This window comes from Puccinia triticina, chromosome 8A, assembly GCF_026914185.1.
Source record: "Puccinia triticina chromosome 8A, complete sequence".
NCBI classification, from domain to species: domain Eukaryota; kingdom Fungi; phylum Basidiomycota; class Pucciniomycetes; order Pucciniales; family Pucciniaceae; genus Puccinia; species Puccinia triticina.
Genome location: NC_070565.1, coordinates 6,216,984 through 6,230,129, shown reverse-complemented (window position 1 = coordinate 6,230,129; position 13,146 = coordinate 6,216,984). Strand labels below are relative to the sequence as shown.

The following is a 13,146-nucleotide window of genomic DNA, read 5'->3' as shown; positions in this document are numbered from 1 at the left end:
AAGGAGAGAAGTTTCCCTCCTTGATGGTCGGTCTACAAACCGGTCATCGAGAAGGGAAGACTCTCTTCTTGATGATTGATCCAAGTATCGCCTACTGCGAAGGGAGTCTTTCCTCCCCGATGACCAGCCTACAGACCAACCATCGAGAAGGCAAAGCTCCCTTGTTGATGTCCAATGTGCGATGTTGAGAAGGGAGAACGTTTCCCCTCCTTGAGGGCACGCTGTTCTTGCCTTTTGAGGCAGAAACAAGGGCTGGCGTCTCATGACCGGCGTGTTGCCATTGGCCCCAAGCTTGATCTTGGCCAAGCGGGACTTGGCTGTGTGCCAAGCTCTGTCCCCCGCGCAAGCTGTCCAATCAAGCCCGCTGGGCACATACCCAACCTCTGGAGGCACTCGGCCAAGCGGGAGTTGGGTATGTGCCCAGACGCGCTTGCAACACCATATATGTTGGGAAGGTGGGGCTGCCCCTGACGGGGGCTAGGCCACGAATCCTACCCGGATGTTGGGCTTCAAGCTGGGATTACCCAGACGTTGGCCGCGGGGCCCAGGGTCATGATGAGATCCGAGCAAAAATTGTCCACTGGGAGAGTCAATCCGGCAACCGCACCATGGATCCGGGGATTGCTTGCTCATCAGTGCAATCACTTACAACTGCCCGGGTAACAACAATCTGGATATCAGTGTTCACCTTAGTCAAAATCATATACCACCCTCTCTACTTATCATGACGAGCAAACATTGCAAAGTCCAACTTTTTTTTTTCTCTCTTCTATGTACAATCCGCGAGCACACTCGGCAGATTGTACTGGTGGTCTCGGGAAATTCACTTTTTCAAGTGTGTTTCTGACCTTGGGCCAACGGACAGGTCAACTAGTCCGGTGACTTGTCGGGAAGGTCGGCTCATTTCCGGGGGCAGCCGACCTGTTGACAACCTCGAGGGTGAGCCGACCATGCTGACCCACCGGGCAGATGGGTTGGCCGGACCTATCAGACAAACCGACCATGCTGCCTCGCGGGTTGGCACGGTTGGACGAGGTCGGCCTGCCCTCCCTGTCAGGAGGAACAGCCGACGGGTGGTCGGGCAGGGTTGGGCCGACCCAAAGGGCTGCTCGACGTCCTGCCAGGACGGCCCGACCCAAATCTGACGGGAGGGTCCGCCCGCCGCGCGACTCACTTTACAAGTGGTGTATTGAAACCCCCTACACAGCGGGGCAGATCAAATAAAAGTTCACCGTCCAGACGGCGCCCCCGCAGTACAGGCGCCAAGGAGTGCGCCACGATGACCCCCAGTCACGCTGGCGCCCTTCCTGTTGTACACTGGGACGCCACCGTTTATGGACGTCCCCTCATGTACGCCATGGGGGCACCACCAGGCTACGGGCCATAGGGCCGTCCCGGTGGGGTGTCACTGGGACGGCCCGGGCGGGCTGACGGGTAATCCGGGGCGTCAGCTTGCCGGCGCTCTGGGGTCGCATCCGGCCCCATGGCGCCAATAAGTGGGCGTACTTGTGGGTGTAGCGGCGGCGAGGCCATCGGACTCCGTCAAGATGGCAGCCTTGAGGCCTCCGCGATGTGTCCCGGGGTCGCCAAGCAAGCCCAAGGGTCGCACCTCACCCAGATGCCTCAGGGGCTGTATTATATACAGCGCATTGGTTCCACCCCATCCACCTCATGAGTGGTGAGGTGAAACCATCTCCTTCAACACCCACCCGCTTCCATAGTCCAATACGGCCCCGCAAATCCGACCCTGCTATCGCCCACCCTCCATCGATCGACCCGCCCCCACGCCCATTCACCGACGAACCAACCAGCCCAAGAACTCCGCCATGCAGCAAGCAGAATCAGGTCCGGTGTCCCACTTCTTTTGAGGCGTCTCCTCAAATTCAAACTGATATCTCTTGCCCCGCTGTGTAGAATACACCCTTGAAGGTGATTTGTACTTCTGTAACGTGTGCCCCCGAGCCAGAGGTGCGAAGTCTTGGAAGGTGCACGCCCGGAAGCCTGCCCACCAAACCAACCTCCGGCGCCGCGACGAGTTGAGGCAACGGACCGCACCCGCACCTCCCCAGCCGGCTTCGGTGGGTGATCCAAACCCGGACAACTCGCATCCACAGCTTTAAGAAGGTCATCAGGACGCTGCATACGAGCAGCGTGTTTGGGCACGGCTGACCGCTTTGATGTCGCTGAACAACGGCCTCCCCGGCCCAGACAACAATCCGAGGTCTTTAGATGCCGACATCGTGGCCTTACATGCACGCGACCGTGCTCTGCCGCCCAGCGCTTCGGAGCAACCTGATGATGCACCAAACATTGGACATCAGACTGCACAGGGTTCAAGTTGGCCTGGCATAATTGCAACAGAGGCCACTGCCATCGTAGCCAACAAGGACAATCCGATGGGTGGACAAGACACACCTGAGGCACCCGAGCCCCCCATTATTCGTATTGACAAGAGATCTGACCGCGTGGACATGAGCGCATGGTACCCATTCAAAAACAAGATGGTAAGACTGGCTCCATGGGATTAGGGAAACCTGACGGAAGGTCATACTTACCTGATTCCGGGTAATATCTGCTGACTCGTAGGCGTGATGCTGGGTGCTTATCGGGTCAAACCCGATTTAATGTTCAGGTTAACTTGGAGAGGCTCTCCTCTGCGGGTGACAGTCCCCCGCGGCAATGCGGGGTCCCGAACTAGGCCCCTGTCCACGCGGCGGCGCGGGCAGCTTTTATCCCCGGGGAGAGGCGGGGCTCGCGGGCTTTGTTAAGCTCGCCGGGGGACAGCACAAGAATATTGCCAAGTCCTTCTACCGGAACCACTATGGATTCACCGACCAAGCTGGCCTCCGATGTGGTCATCCCCGACTCGCAAGATCTCCCTGAAACTTTCCAAACCGGCGCCACAGGTTACGGAACAGACCCCATAGCCGCATGCAACTCCGTCTCCTCCACGATCCACCTCACTTACTCCGTCTGGGTCCGAAAGCAATGGCTTTATGAATCCCAGATTGAGTTAGAGCAAAACACTTACGTGCACGTTGAAGACAACAAAATCTCACCGTTAGCAGCCTCCTCGAACTGGACCATCCAGGCTTTCAAGAAGGCCGCAATCAAAGCCCTTGAGGATACCCAGATCTTCAATATATGCCGCATCATGTTGACCGCGGAACAGGCCGGCGAGCTCGAGTGGCAGTGCTACATACAAGGCCACACCGTGTTTGGAAACGGGGCCACATTTCTTGCGACGGGCACCCCTTCAATCCAGCAATTTCTAACTGCGGCCTGTAGCCGTGCTACAATTGGCTACGCGACAGGCGCCCATACTAGGGGCGCGCTGTACGCGTGTTAGGTTTTTCCGGCTCCGGCTCCGGCTCCGCACGAGCCAGGAGTTAGAGGTGCCGAAGCCCCTGCGTACTGCACGCAAGGGGTTGTTGGTTTTGTTTCTTCTTTCTTTTCTCAGACAAGGCGTGACCTGTACACGCCCATATTGTCTGTACCGTTGAATTATCATTCATCGTTTTCTTCTTGTTGTTTGGTTCTCTTTTCCATTGTCGGCCCTTATAAAAGGGCCTCTCTTGTATGTCTGTTTCCCGCATCCATCCCCTGTCGTTGGAAATCCAGACACCTCTTCTTTGTCATTTAGCCGCGTGTAGCTTTGCTCCGCCGCAGGCCCATTTTCATAGCCTTGTAGCCTGCCCGACTACAAGTGGTAGCGAGTTCCTTTTTACGTTCCGACGTTTTTTGGACTCCACTTTCGGCACCGCTTTCCCTATAATACCAATCAAACAACCCTTTAAAATCGTAGTCTTTTTCTTCGCGCTTCGGCAAATAAAAAACGTAAGATTAGACATCTCTTTGGTTTGGTCTGGGTCACGGTTGCCTCAGTTGGAGTCCCCAGTCTCTTGTCGACTGGTCCTCTGGGGCAGGGTCCTGCTTGGCGTGCTGCGCGCGCATTCGTCTGGTGTTTTTTCTTCACAGTCACTGACGTGTCGAAATTATCCTTTTGTTTTTTGTTTCTGTCCGTGATTAGATGCCCATTGGTCATAGTCCCCCAAGTGGGAAGCAACCTCTTCCTACCGTTGGCGGCGAGGTTGTCCCTCAACCCCCGCAGGATGGCGTCCGATACTCGAAACGCGAGGTCGAGGCGATGAACCCAGCCGAGCGTCTGTGGTACGATAACCACAGAGACCTCCCTCAATGCCAGGAGGATCTCATCGGATACGATAATGATGCTGTAAGTCACACTACGACGAATAGTAGTGACGTTGTTAAGATGTTGACCCATATTGTTGGGCAGATGAATCTCGACGGACCCGTGAAGAAGGAACCGACAGATTCCAATCGTTTTGGTCCAGCCCCGCCCGTCGACGCGGAGCCGTTGAAGACCGTGTACGAGGAGGACCCGTTGAAAGTCCTCAAGTACTGGCCCGAAGAGCACCCGAAGTTCAAGGGGCAACCGGGCGATGATGCCGTAACCTGGCTTAGCAGGTTGGCGGTACACCTAAATGATCGCAGCGCTCACCCCGCCATATGGCACAAGGTTGGCGGCCTCCGTTTGGGTGGTAAGGCCTCAGATGACTACTGCGACGCCGCCCTCGCCGGAACTCGCCCCAAGAATTGGGACGAATTCAAGCACTGGTTGGTTCGTTTAAGCCCGCTAGGTACCAGTCCGGCGGCACTAGCTAGGGAGCTCGGCGCGTTGAAGCAGGGCCCCAACGAGACCCTCCAAGCGTTCTACGCTAGGTATCGTGCTTGGATGTCCCGCGCTAAATCGCACGGGTATCCTTTCGATGCGATCACTTCCTTCGTCAATTGTCTGACGAAGGGGCTCGCGAAACGGGTTTTCGAAGAGATCACCCGCTGCCAGGTCCAACGTACCCCGTTGGACTTGGATCAAGTTGTTGTTACGGCCATGGAGTACGATAGTGCGTACCGTGGCGACGCCGCTTTAGCTTCGACTTCGACGGCAAGTTCTGGTTCCGGTTCCGGCAAGCGTCGAACCGAAGGTGGCGGCGACAAGGCTGGCAAGAAAAAGTTGTATTGCTACAACTGTCGGTCGAAGGATCACCTTCTTGCGGACTGCAAAGAGCCCAAGACGGAGCGCCAAGCGGCGTACGAGGCCGCCCACCCCCCTACTGACAAGGGGAAGAAAAAAGCTTAGTCGACGTGGAACCGTCTCTCCCGTCGACATCCTTTGTAGTTACTGTGACCGCCTCCCCCCCTTCTCCTATATCTCGAAATCAATCTCTTGTCACAGTTCCTATTGAGCCTCAGGGTGGAAGACCCACCCCTGAGTTTGATGCATCGTTGAGTTCAGCTGATGCCCCAGGCGTGGGGACAGCCGCCTCAGTAGAGCCGTCTGAGGACGCCGCTGATGTCGTATATGATAGTTTAAGTTCTGTTCCGCTGGCTGCCGCATCCGCGGCTGCTGAGTCGAACACGATTCGTGTAGATTTCCTACACGAGGTTGAAGGACGCTTGGCCAGAGTTCTTCTCGACACGGGCGCAGGATCGTCCTACGTGTCTTCTTCATTTGTATCTTCTCATTCTCTTCCCATCTTTCATTCACCATCTTCATTCTGCGTCGCCGGCGCTTTTGGTGATAAAATTAAAGATAACCGGCTTGCTAACGTCCATTTCTCCTTTTCTGAGGTGGACTTCGTTTGTGTTTGCAGGATCGCGCCGTTAGCTAGTTACGACGTGATACTTGGTCGTGATTGGATCGCAACGCACGTTTCGTCGACGGATTGGGAGCACAACTCGTGGCGTCTTAAGGGGCCAGGCGGTAATGTTGTCGTTTTTCAGCCTTCCTTGCCCGCTATCTCCTTGATTCAGGAGACAGTCCTCGCGCCGCTGACGGACGAGGATGAAGTTTTGTTACCCAAATTTTTTAGGCGCCGTGGCATCTGGGAAGGTGCAGCAGAAAAGCTGCTTGCGCTCACGGAATCGGAGGGCGTGGAAGGCCCGCGCGAAGAACGCTCGGCCGACCTACCCACTGTGTTTGGGAAAGAGAAGTTAGGTGAAGAGCTTCGTGCGCTAATAGCCGAGTTCTCGGACCTTTTTTCCCCCATTGTTAAAGCCTCGACACGCAAACGCGTGATCGAGCATCTTGTTGATACTGGTACGGCCGCGCCTATTTATCAGCCGGTCCGACAACTGTCGCCAGCTCTGCTGGGTACTCTGAAAGAGAGACTTAATGGCCTTCAAGATGCCGGATTTATCCGGCCATCTACGTCGGCGTGGTCTTCACCGATTGTATTTGTTAAAAATCCTTCCTCCGGGAAGGTAAGGCTGTGTGTTGATTACCGGCAGGTGAATGCTGTCACGAAGAAAGACAGGCACCCGCTGCCGGTAATTCAAGAGTGTTTTGATGCGCTTCGCGGCGCGAGGTTCTTTTCCAAGATTGATTTGCAGCAAGGATTCCATCAGATGAGGATAGCCCCTGATGATGTACCCAAAACTGCGTTCGGGACTAAATACGGTCACTTCGAGTGGCTCGTAATGCCCTTTGGTTTGGTTAATGCGCCCAGTACTTTCCAGCGTATGATGACCCACATCTTGAGGGAATTCATCGATGTGTTCGTCCAAGTATACTTGGATGACATCCTGGTGTACTCTAGGTCCGAGGTCGAGCACCTCGAGCATGTGCGCACGGTTCTCCAAGTCCTTCGAGACGAAGAGTTGAAGTGTTCTGGAGCTAAATGCTCCTTTGGCTTGCGTGAAATGCAGTATGTAGGCCACGTTGTTGGATTTAACACGATCCGTCCGATGAAAGAAAAGATTGAATGTATTCAATCTTGGCCGCGCCCCACGACTGTCTATGACGTCCGGGCTTTCTTAGGATTGTGCGGGTTTTACCGCCGTTATGTTAAAAACTTCGCGAAAATTGCTACCCCTCTTCATGGCCTGACGGCTGGAGGCGTAAAGAAACGCGAAAAGATCTTGTGGTTGCCCGTCCATGACGCGGCGTTTGTTTTTCTTAAAGAGGCTCTGGTGTCTACACCAATCCTCCTTACCCCGGATACAGCTAAGGCCTTCATTATGGAGACTGACGCGTCAGACTTTGCTGTCGGCGCGGTACTGTTGCAATATGGCGACGATGAGCGTCTGCACCCGGTTGCTTTCGAGAGCTGCAAGCTCAACAAAGCCCAGATTAACTACCCGGCACAAGAGCAGGAGTTGTTGGCCATTATCCACGCTTGGCGGAAATGGCATGTTTATTTAGATGGCGCTGTTGTCACAACCATCGTGTATACAGATCATGCGTCCCTGGTTTATTTGAAATGCCAGAAGCTCCCGTCCAAGCGGCTCTGCCGCTGGCTGGAGGAGTTCGCCGAAATGGACATTGAAATCCGTTATAAGAAAGGCGCTGACAACATTGTTCCTGACGCGCTGTCCCGACGGAGTGATTTATCACTCGTGGATGATATTGGCGGCGTCCTTGATGAGACCGATTGGCCTTTGATAATCCCTTACTTGATTGATAAAAGGGAGATTCCAGCTTGGGTCCCCAAGGGGCTCGTAATGAGAGCGGAGCAGAATTTGAAGTCCTTTGAATATGACTCGGACGACGAGACCCTGATCTATCTGGGGCGTCCCGGACTGCTCGAACGCTCACCGTTTATCCCGCTAGCACACCGGTTCGATCTACTTCGAGCGGTTCATGATGATTTAGGTCACCGTGGCCGTGACTGCACACTACAGGTGCTGCGTGGCCGAGGTTGGTGGCCCAGACGGTACGAGGATGTTAAAAGTTATATTGCCACTTGTGCGCCGTGCCAAGTGCATGAGCGTGCGCACGCGTCGCAGGAAACAGGACTTCAGGTCCCTTTGCCTGCGGTGATGCCGTTTGAGCGGTGGTCCTCCGACTTCATTAAGATGCCGGAGAGTTATAAGGCGGGATATAATTGGATCTTGACTATTGTCGACCATTGTACATCCTGGCCAATAGCCATCCCTCTAAAAAACGCTACGGCAGATGCTATCGCAGAAGCCGTGTTTGATCATGTGATCACCCCTTTTGGGTTACCTCGCGAATTCCTCACGGACCGCGGGTCTAACTTTTTGTCTGCCGGGTTTGCCAGCTTTTTGGCCAAGGCAGGAGTTAAGAAGCTTAATACTTCTGGTTATCACCCCCGTACCAACGGGAAATGTGAACGGTTTAATGGTATCCTGGAGAAGGCTCTTTTCCGCCTGAATACAACTGGGGACCCCAAACGGTGGGAGGATTTTCTCCCCGCTGCTCTATTCTCTACTAGGATTCACGCAAGTGATAGTAGTAAGTTCTCGCCCTTCGAGCTTGTTTATGGTGTAAAACCACGGCTGTTGGGTGATAAGCGACGCATGGTCGCCGCAGATGAGGCCTGTCCTGGCGAGCATGAATTAGCTGCCAGGATTGAGGAGCTTAATAAGCTCAGGTTGGCGGCAGCAGGTAATACTGCCATTCGCGCCGAGGCCAATAAAGCCGCTTTCGATAATAAAACTAGGTTTGCTCGCGATGTAGACGCCCTTGTTGTGGGCCAATCTGTTAAACTTCGCAACGAGGAGCACACGAAGGGCAGCCCACGTTGGTTCGGCCCCTTCGAGATCAAGGCAATTTTGCCGAATAATGCTTATATTCTTAACGACCAAAATGGCGACGAATACTCGAGGCCCGTGAACGGAAATAGCTTGAAGCCGGTGTCCCTACGATCTTTGGTGGTCAATGGGATGTGGGCGACGCCCCCCGCAATTGCTCAGCGGGAGCGGCAGGCTGAGGCCCGCGTGGCCAAGGCCCTGCTTAAGAAGACCACTTCGGTGGCAAAGTTATCTAAGCCGGTAAAGGCTAAAAAGGTTAAAGGCGCCGGAAGGCCTCCGGCCCCGTCGGTTACTGATTCTCCGGCTACCCCGGCTCAGCCGGCGCGGAAGATACGCGTCCGTTTTGACGGCCAGCTGCTCCCGGAAGGTGCTGGGGCAGCCCCTGTCTAGGGGGGGGCGGTTGTAGCCGTGCTACAATTGTCTACGCGACAGGCGCCCATACTAGGGGCGCGCTGTACGCGTGTTAGGTTTTTCCGGCTCCGGCTCCGGCTCCGCACGAGCCAGGAGTTAGAGGTGCCGAAGCCCCTGCGTACTGCACGCAAGGGGTTGTTGGTTTTGTTTCTTCTTTCTTTTCTCAGACAAGGCGTGACCTGTACACGCCCATATTGTCTGTACCGTTGAATTATCATTCATCGTTTTCTTCTTGTTGTTTGGTTCTCTTTTCCATTGTCGGCCCTTATAAAAGGGCCTCTCTTGTATGTCTGTTTCCCGCATCCATCCCCTGTCGTTGGAAATCCAGACACCTCTTCTTTGTCATTTAGCCGCGTGTAGCTTTGCTCCGCCGCAGGCCCATTTTCATAGCCTTGTAGCCTGCCCGACTACAGGCCGCTTTTACCTTGAAACGGGCAATGGTCAAGATCAAAATGCGAAAGCCTCCGGCTGACAGTCCACCACTGGGACATTTTCAATGTTTGGTCAGTCGGGAAGCTCCGCAAACTGGGATTCTTCGAAGGGCCGGCCGTCTTGATAAAGTTGGGTGTATCCTTGCTCCTCACCAATGGCAAGCGGACTCAATTCTCATAAACTCGCGTGGATCTCCCTCAGCTTGAACTCATGATTCTTGATCCTCCATGGGGGGTGGGCACTGGTCGGTGGCGCACTCCAGCCACAAAGGTCAAAATAGCAAAGAAAGGTAATCAGATGAAAAGTAAGACTGGCCTGTTTCATCGCTGCATCATTGCGCGTCACCCCGCCCTAGAGGCCCGTTCCAGCGGGCCTCCAGGCCCGGTGGGCCGTGAGTTTACCCCCGTACCCCCAGGTGGCCAGCCCTGGCGGCGCCTTGCTTGCTGCGCTAGCAAGGGAGACCCGCGCTGCGGCTCATAGGGCAGCCCCCAAGCCGCAAGGCACCCCGCAATGCCGGTTAGGTCAAGATGTCATCATCACCACTTGACCTAACCAGGTAGGGGATATGACCCAACCTCGGCCCCCAGGAGTCAGGTTGGTCTCCCACGGTGTCCTTCGTGTTCTCCCGCCGGCCCCCGTCCTAGTCACGAAACCCAGTTCCCCCGCCTGCCCCCCTCAGAATATTCACCAAACATATGTCAGACACAGGAGCTAGTGTCACGCCCAGCAGCACCCATCAACACGGTGCCTGACAAACCGAAACCGCCACCCGTTGAGGGACTCCTGTCCGTGCTAGGCGGCGGCAGTCGTGTGAGGGGAGATTTGCTGTTTAGGCTGCCCTCGTGGCTGGATGGTCCGTAGGAATGAGCGCTGGAAAATGGGGGGGATCTGGGATAGCTGTGGGTGTGTGGTGGTTTTGAGAGGTTCGCCGGGGGGTTTGGATCCTCGGCGGCGGTTGTTTTGTTGATGAGGGGATGAGGAGTGATCTTAAAAAAAAGAAAGGGAAGGGAATGTGAGACTTTCGATGAAAGATGATCAGCGGGCGGAGCCCGAAAGTTGAAACTCTGAAGATATGATCTATAAACTCTTGATGGTCCGTATTCTGGGGATCAGAATGCCATGGCCACCCATCATCCAAGTTCGAGCGGAACTTGGACTCCGGGCGACATGTCACATACATTTCATCACATCCTCCGCGCGCTACACGCGCGCACACACAAACGGCCAACAGAAACAAAGAAACAAGGAAGAAAAGAAACAACACAAGGGGACATAAAGAAAAACACAGTGAGATAAGATAGAAAGAAAAGAGTCAGAGAGAAGACAGGAAAGCAAAAAAAAACAAAGAACAGAAGGAGGAAAGGAAGAGATGGGCAAACAAACAGAAGAGAAGAAAACCAGGAACAAACAGGAGACTAAACCCACAGCAGGTGCTGTGTTAGGACCAAGAAGCTGAAGGGGGCTGGGAATTGAGAATGAGAGGAGTTGGGGATAGAAAGAGGGAAAAGGAAAAAAGGGGGGGGAACGTTCTTGAGGTCTTGAGGATCTTGAAGGCGAGAGGATCTTGATGTTTTGGATTCTTGATGCCTTGATGAGTCTTGATGCTCCTGACTAGCTGGCCACGAGAGGGGCCACCACACCGTAGAGGCCTCTCACCCGCTCGTTCCGGTAAGCACTTTACCAACAAGATCCCTCTATCAAGTCCACAACTGACCCTCACTCCCCAGACAATTCAGAGCGCCCTGCCCGTCGCCAGCGTATGGGAAATGGAGGATTGCCACCGGGCTTTAATTCTTTTCAGCCGCTCGGTGGGGCGCCACCCGTCCCTAACCTACCCATCGACCCAATAGTTCTGCCGCCCAACATGCAATACCTAGTTAATATTGGCGTCCCAGTCCTTCCGCAGGCCGAAGTCGCGGCGCTCGAGTTGGTAAGTAATGGAGCGGGTGCTCCACCATCCTTTCTGGCGTCGCTGATGTGACGCACCTCTTCCCCCACACCCATTGCAGATGAATGAGACGGAGAGGGCCGTCATTATAATGTCCTCCTTGCGGTTCCTTATTGGACGTGGGGGAGCCCGGCCTGGGGCCGCGCCCACCGGCCCCAATAGAGCCGAGGCCGCAAGCGAGGCGGAACAGATCCGCCGGTTCAATTACCACGGGAAAGAGAGGGTATGTTAACCCTGCCCCCCAAGTGCTCCTCTCTCTGCTCTCTCTCGCCTGTCCTTGCGCCTCGCCCCCCTCCCACTATTCAGGAATTCATGCGCAGCGCAGCCCGGGAGGCCATGTTGATCCCGGATATCGAGGCCTATACAAGGGACAACCGCGAGCAATCTGTCTTCCGACTAGTTATGGTAAGCCTGGTTCCCAATCCTGCCTCTCACACATTCCCGTTCGTCTAACCTTCTCTCGCCCAGGCCACCATCAACAGGCAACCCCCTGCCCACCTACGTACCCACTACCCGCCGGGGTATGCCGCCGGCCACCGCCTGGCGGTAAACCACACCCAGGCGGAAGTCAAGCGTCAGATCAAGAATGTCCGCCATCAAGTGAGGAACATCCTCTTGACGGGGATTGTTCCACAGACCAACGGCGACCTCCCCGCGATCCCCCATATCAACAGGTGCGCTCGAGAGGTATGGAGATACCTCAACGCTGGGCCCACATTGACAAACGGCGAGATAGACACCCTGTTGTCCCACATGGACAACATTATGTTCAAGGCACGCGTCGCCTTTTTGCGGCTCGCGACAATTGAAAATCATTTCGATCCGGCCTCCCGGACTGTCTCCCAATGGGAGCAAATTGACCACCACCTGGCCGACCTTTGCGAGCGTGGCGGAGATGCTTCTGCCGCGTAAGCCTCCCCCCCTTTCATTCCTTTTTTGGGGTACTGACCTGCCTCCCTTCCCCTTTGCAGATGGGCCCGCCTCGTCTGCCAAAAGGACAAGGCCTTTTTTGGGTCCAGTCCCATGTTGGCCAACGTTAACCGGGCCGATTGTGTCTGCCCGACCGCCGAGGAAGTCGCCGCCCTCGCTGCGGACATGGCGGATGCTTGACCCTAACCCCCATGCCCCGTCTTACCCCTTTTTTTCATTCTGCCACCTTATGTCCACGTTCCTCTACCATGTGTCCCCTGTGAATTTTTACTGCAATGCAGTTTTTTTTATTTTACTGCAATGAAATCCCTTTTTGCTCCGATTCTACGCGCCCCCCTGAGTGGCCCCTACGCGCTCCATGTCTCGCCGGCCGCATGACCCCCAGAAGGGCTGGGGTCGTCCATCCGCCGCGGATATTGCCCCTCCGGTGCCCTCCGCCTGATCGCCGTCGTGGCTGCACCAAGTCGTCCACAACAAGGCTCTGAATCACGCAGCCATGAGGTCAATCTTGCGCGGCCTCCCTACTAATCCAGACGCCAGAGTGCCATCCGCCAGGCAGCCTGAGCAACGCCTGGATGATCGAGACCCCGATGATCTTGCGACATCCAAAAATGCGTGTAGAAGCCCGCCTAAGAAGATGACTCCCCGGCGGAGCCTACCCGCCCAACCGGCGCCCCATGACCGCCTCCGACGCGCGTTTTGCCGGTCGCCCCGGCGCCCGGGCCGGACGCCTACAAGGCAACCGCCCAAAACCACCCCCTGGGCGCCCTCTGGAGACGCCACCATAGCGCCCTTGAATCGCGCCCTTCTGGCGCTGGGGTGATGGCGACGCCATGGGATGTCGCCTT

At 55.4% G+C, this 13,146-nt stretch overlaps 3 protein-coding genes across 3 annotated transcripts; all 3 read left to right on the top strand.

Annotated features, from left to right (window-relative positions):
* Positions 1-1,279: 1,279 nt before the first annotated feature.
* PtA15_8A674 (uncharacterized protein) lies at positions 1,280-2,592 on the top strand (the record flags this gene model as incomplete). Its single annotated transcript, XM_053172128.1, has 6 exons — positions 1,280-1,350; positions 1,452-1,512; positions 1,722-1,845; positions 1,915-2,078; positions 2,133-2,504; positions 2,587-2,592. 6 exons carry the CDS (start codon positions 1,280-1,282, stop codon positions 2,590-2,592), a joined length of 798 nt encoding a protein of 265 aa, XP_053023323.1.
* A 229-nt stretch (positions 2,593-2,821) lies between these two features.
* Positions 2,822-3,275, top strand: PtA15_8A673 (uncharacterized protein; the record flags this gene model as incomplete). Its single annotated transcript, XM_053172127.1, has 2 exons — positions 2,822-3,192; positions 3,266-3,275. 2 exons carry the CDS (start codon positions 2,822-2,824, stop codon positions 3,273-3,275), a joined length of 381 nt encoding a protein of 126 aa, XP_053023322.1.
* A 7,904-nt stretch (positions 3,276-11,179) lies between these two features.
* On the top strand, positions 11,180-12,478 carry PtA15_8A672 (uncharacterized protein; the record flags this gene model as incomplete). The annotated part of the gene is made up of 5 exons (XM_053172126.1): positions 11,180-11,350; positions 11,430-11,591; positions 11,675-11,773; positions 11,837-12,276; positions 12,340-12,478. The coding sequence occupies 5 exons, from the start codon at positions 11,180-11,182 to the stop codon at positions 12,476-12,478; spliced, it is 1,011 nt and encodes a 336-aa protein (XP_053023321.1).
* Between the last annotated feature and the right edge of the window lie 668 nt (positions 12,479-13,146).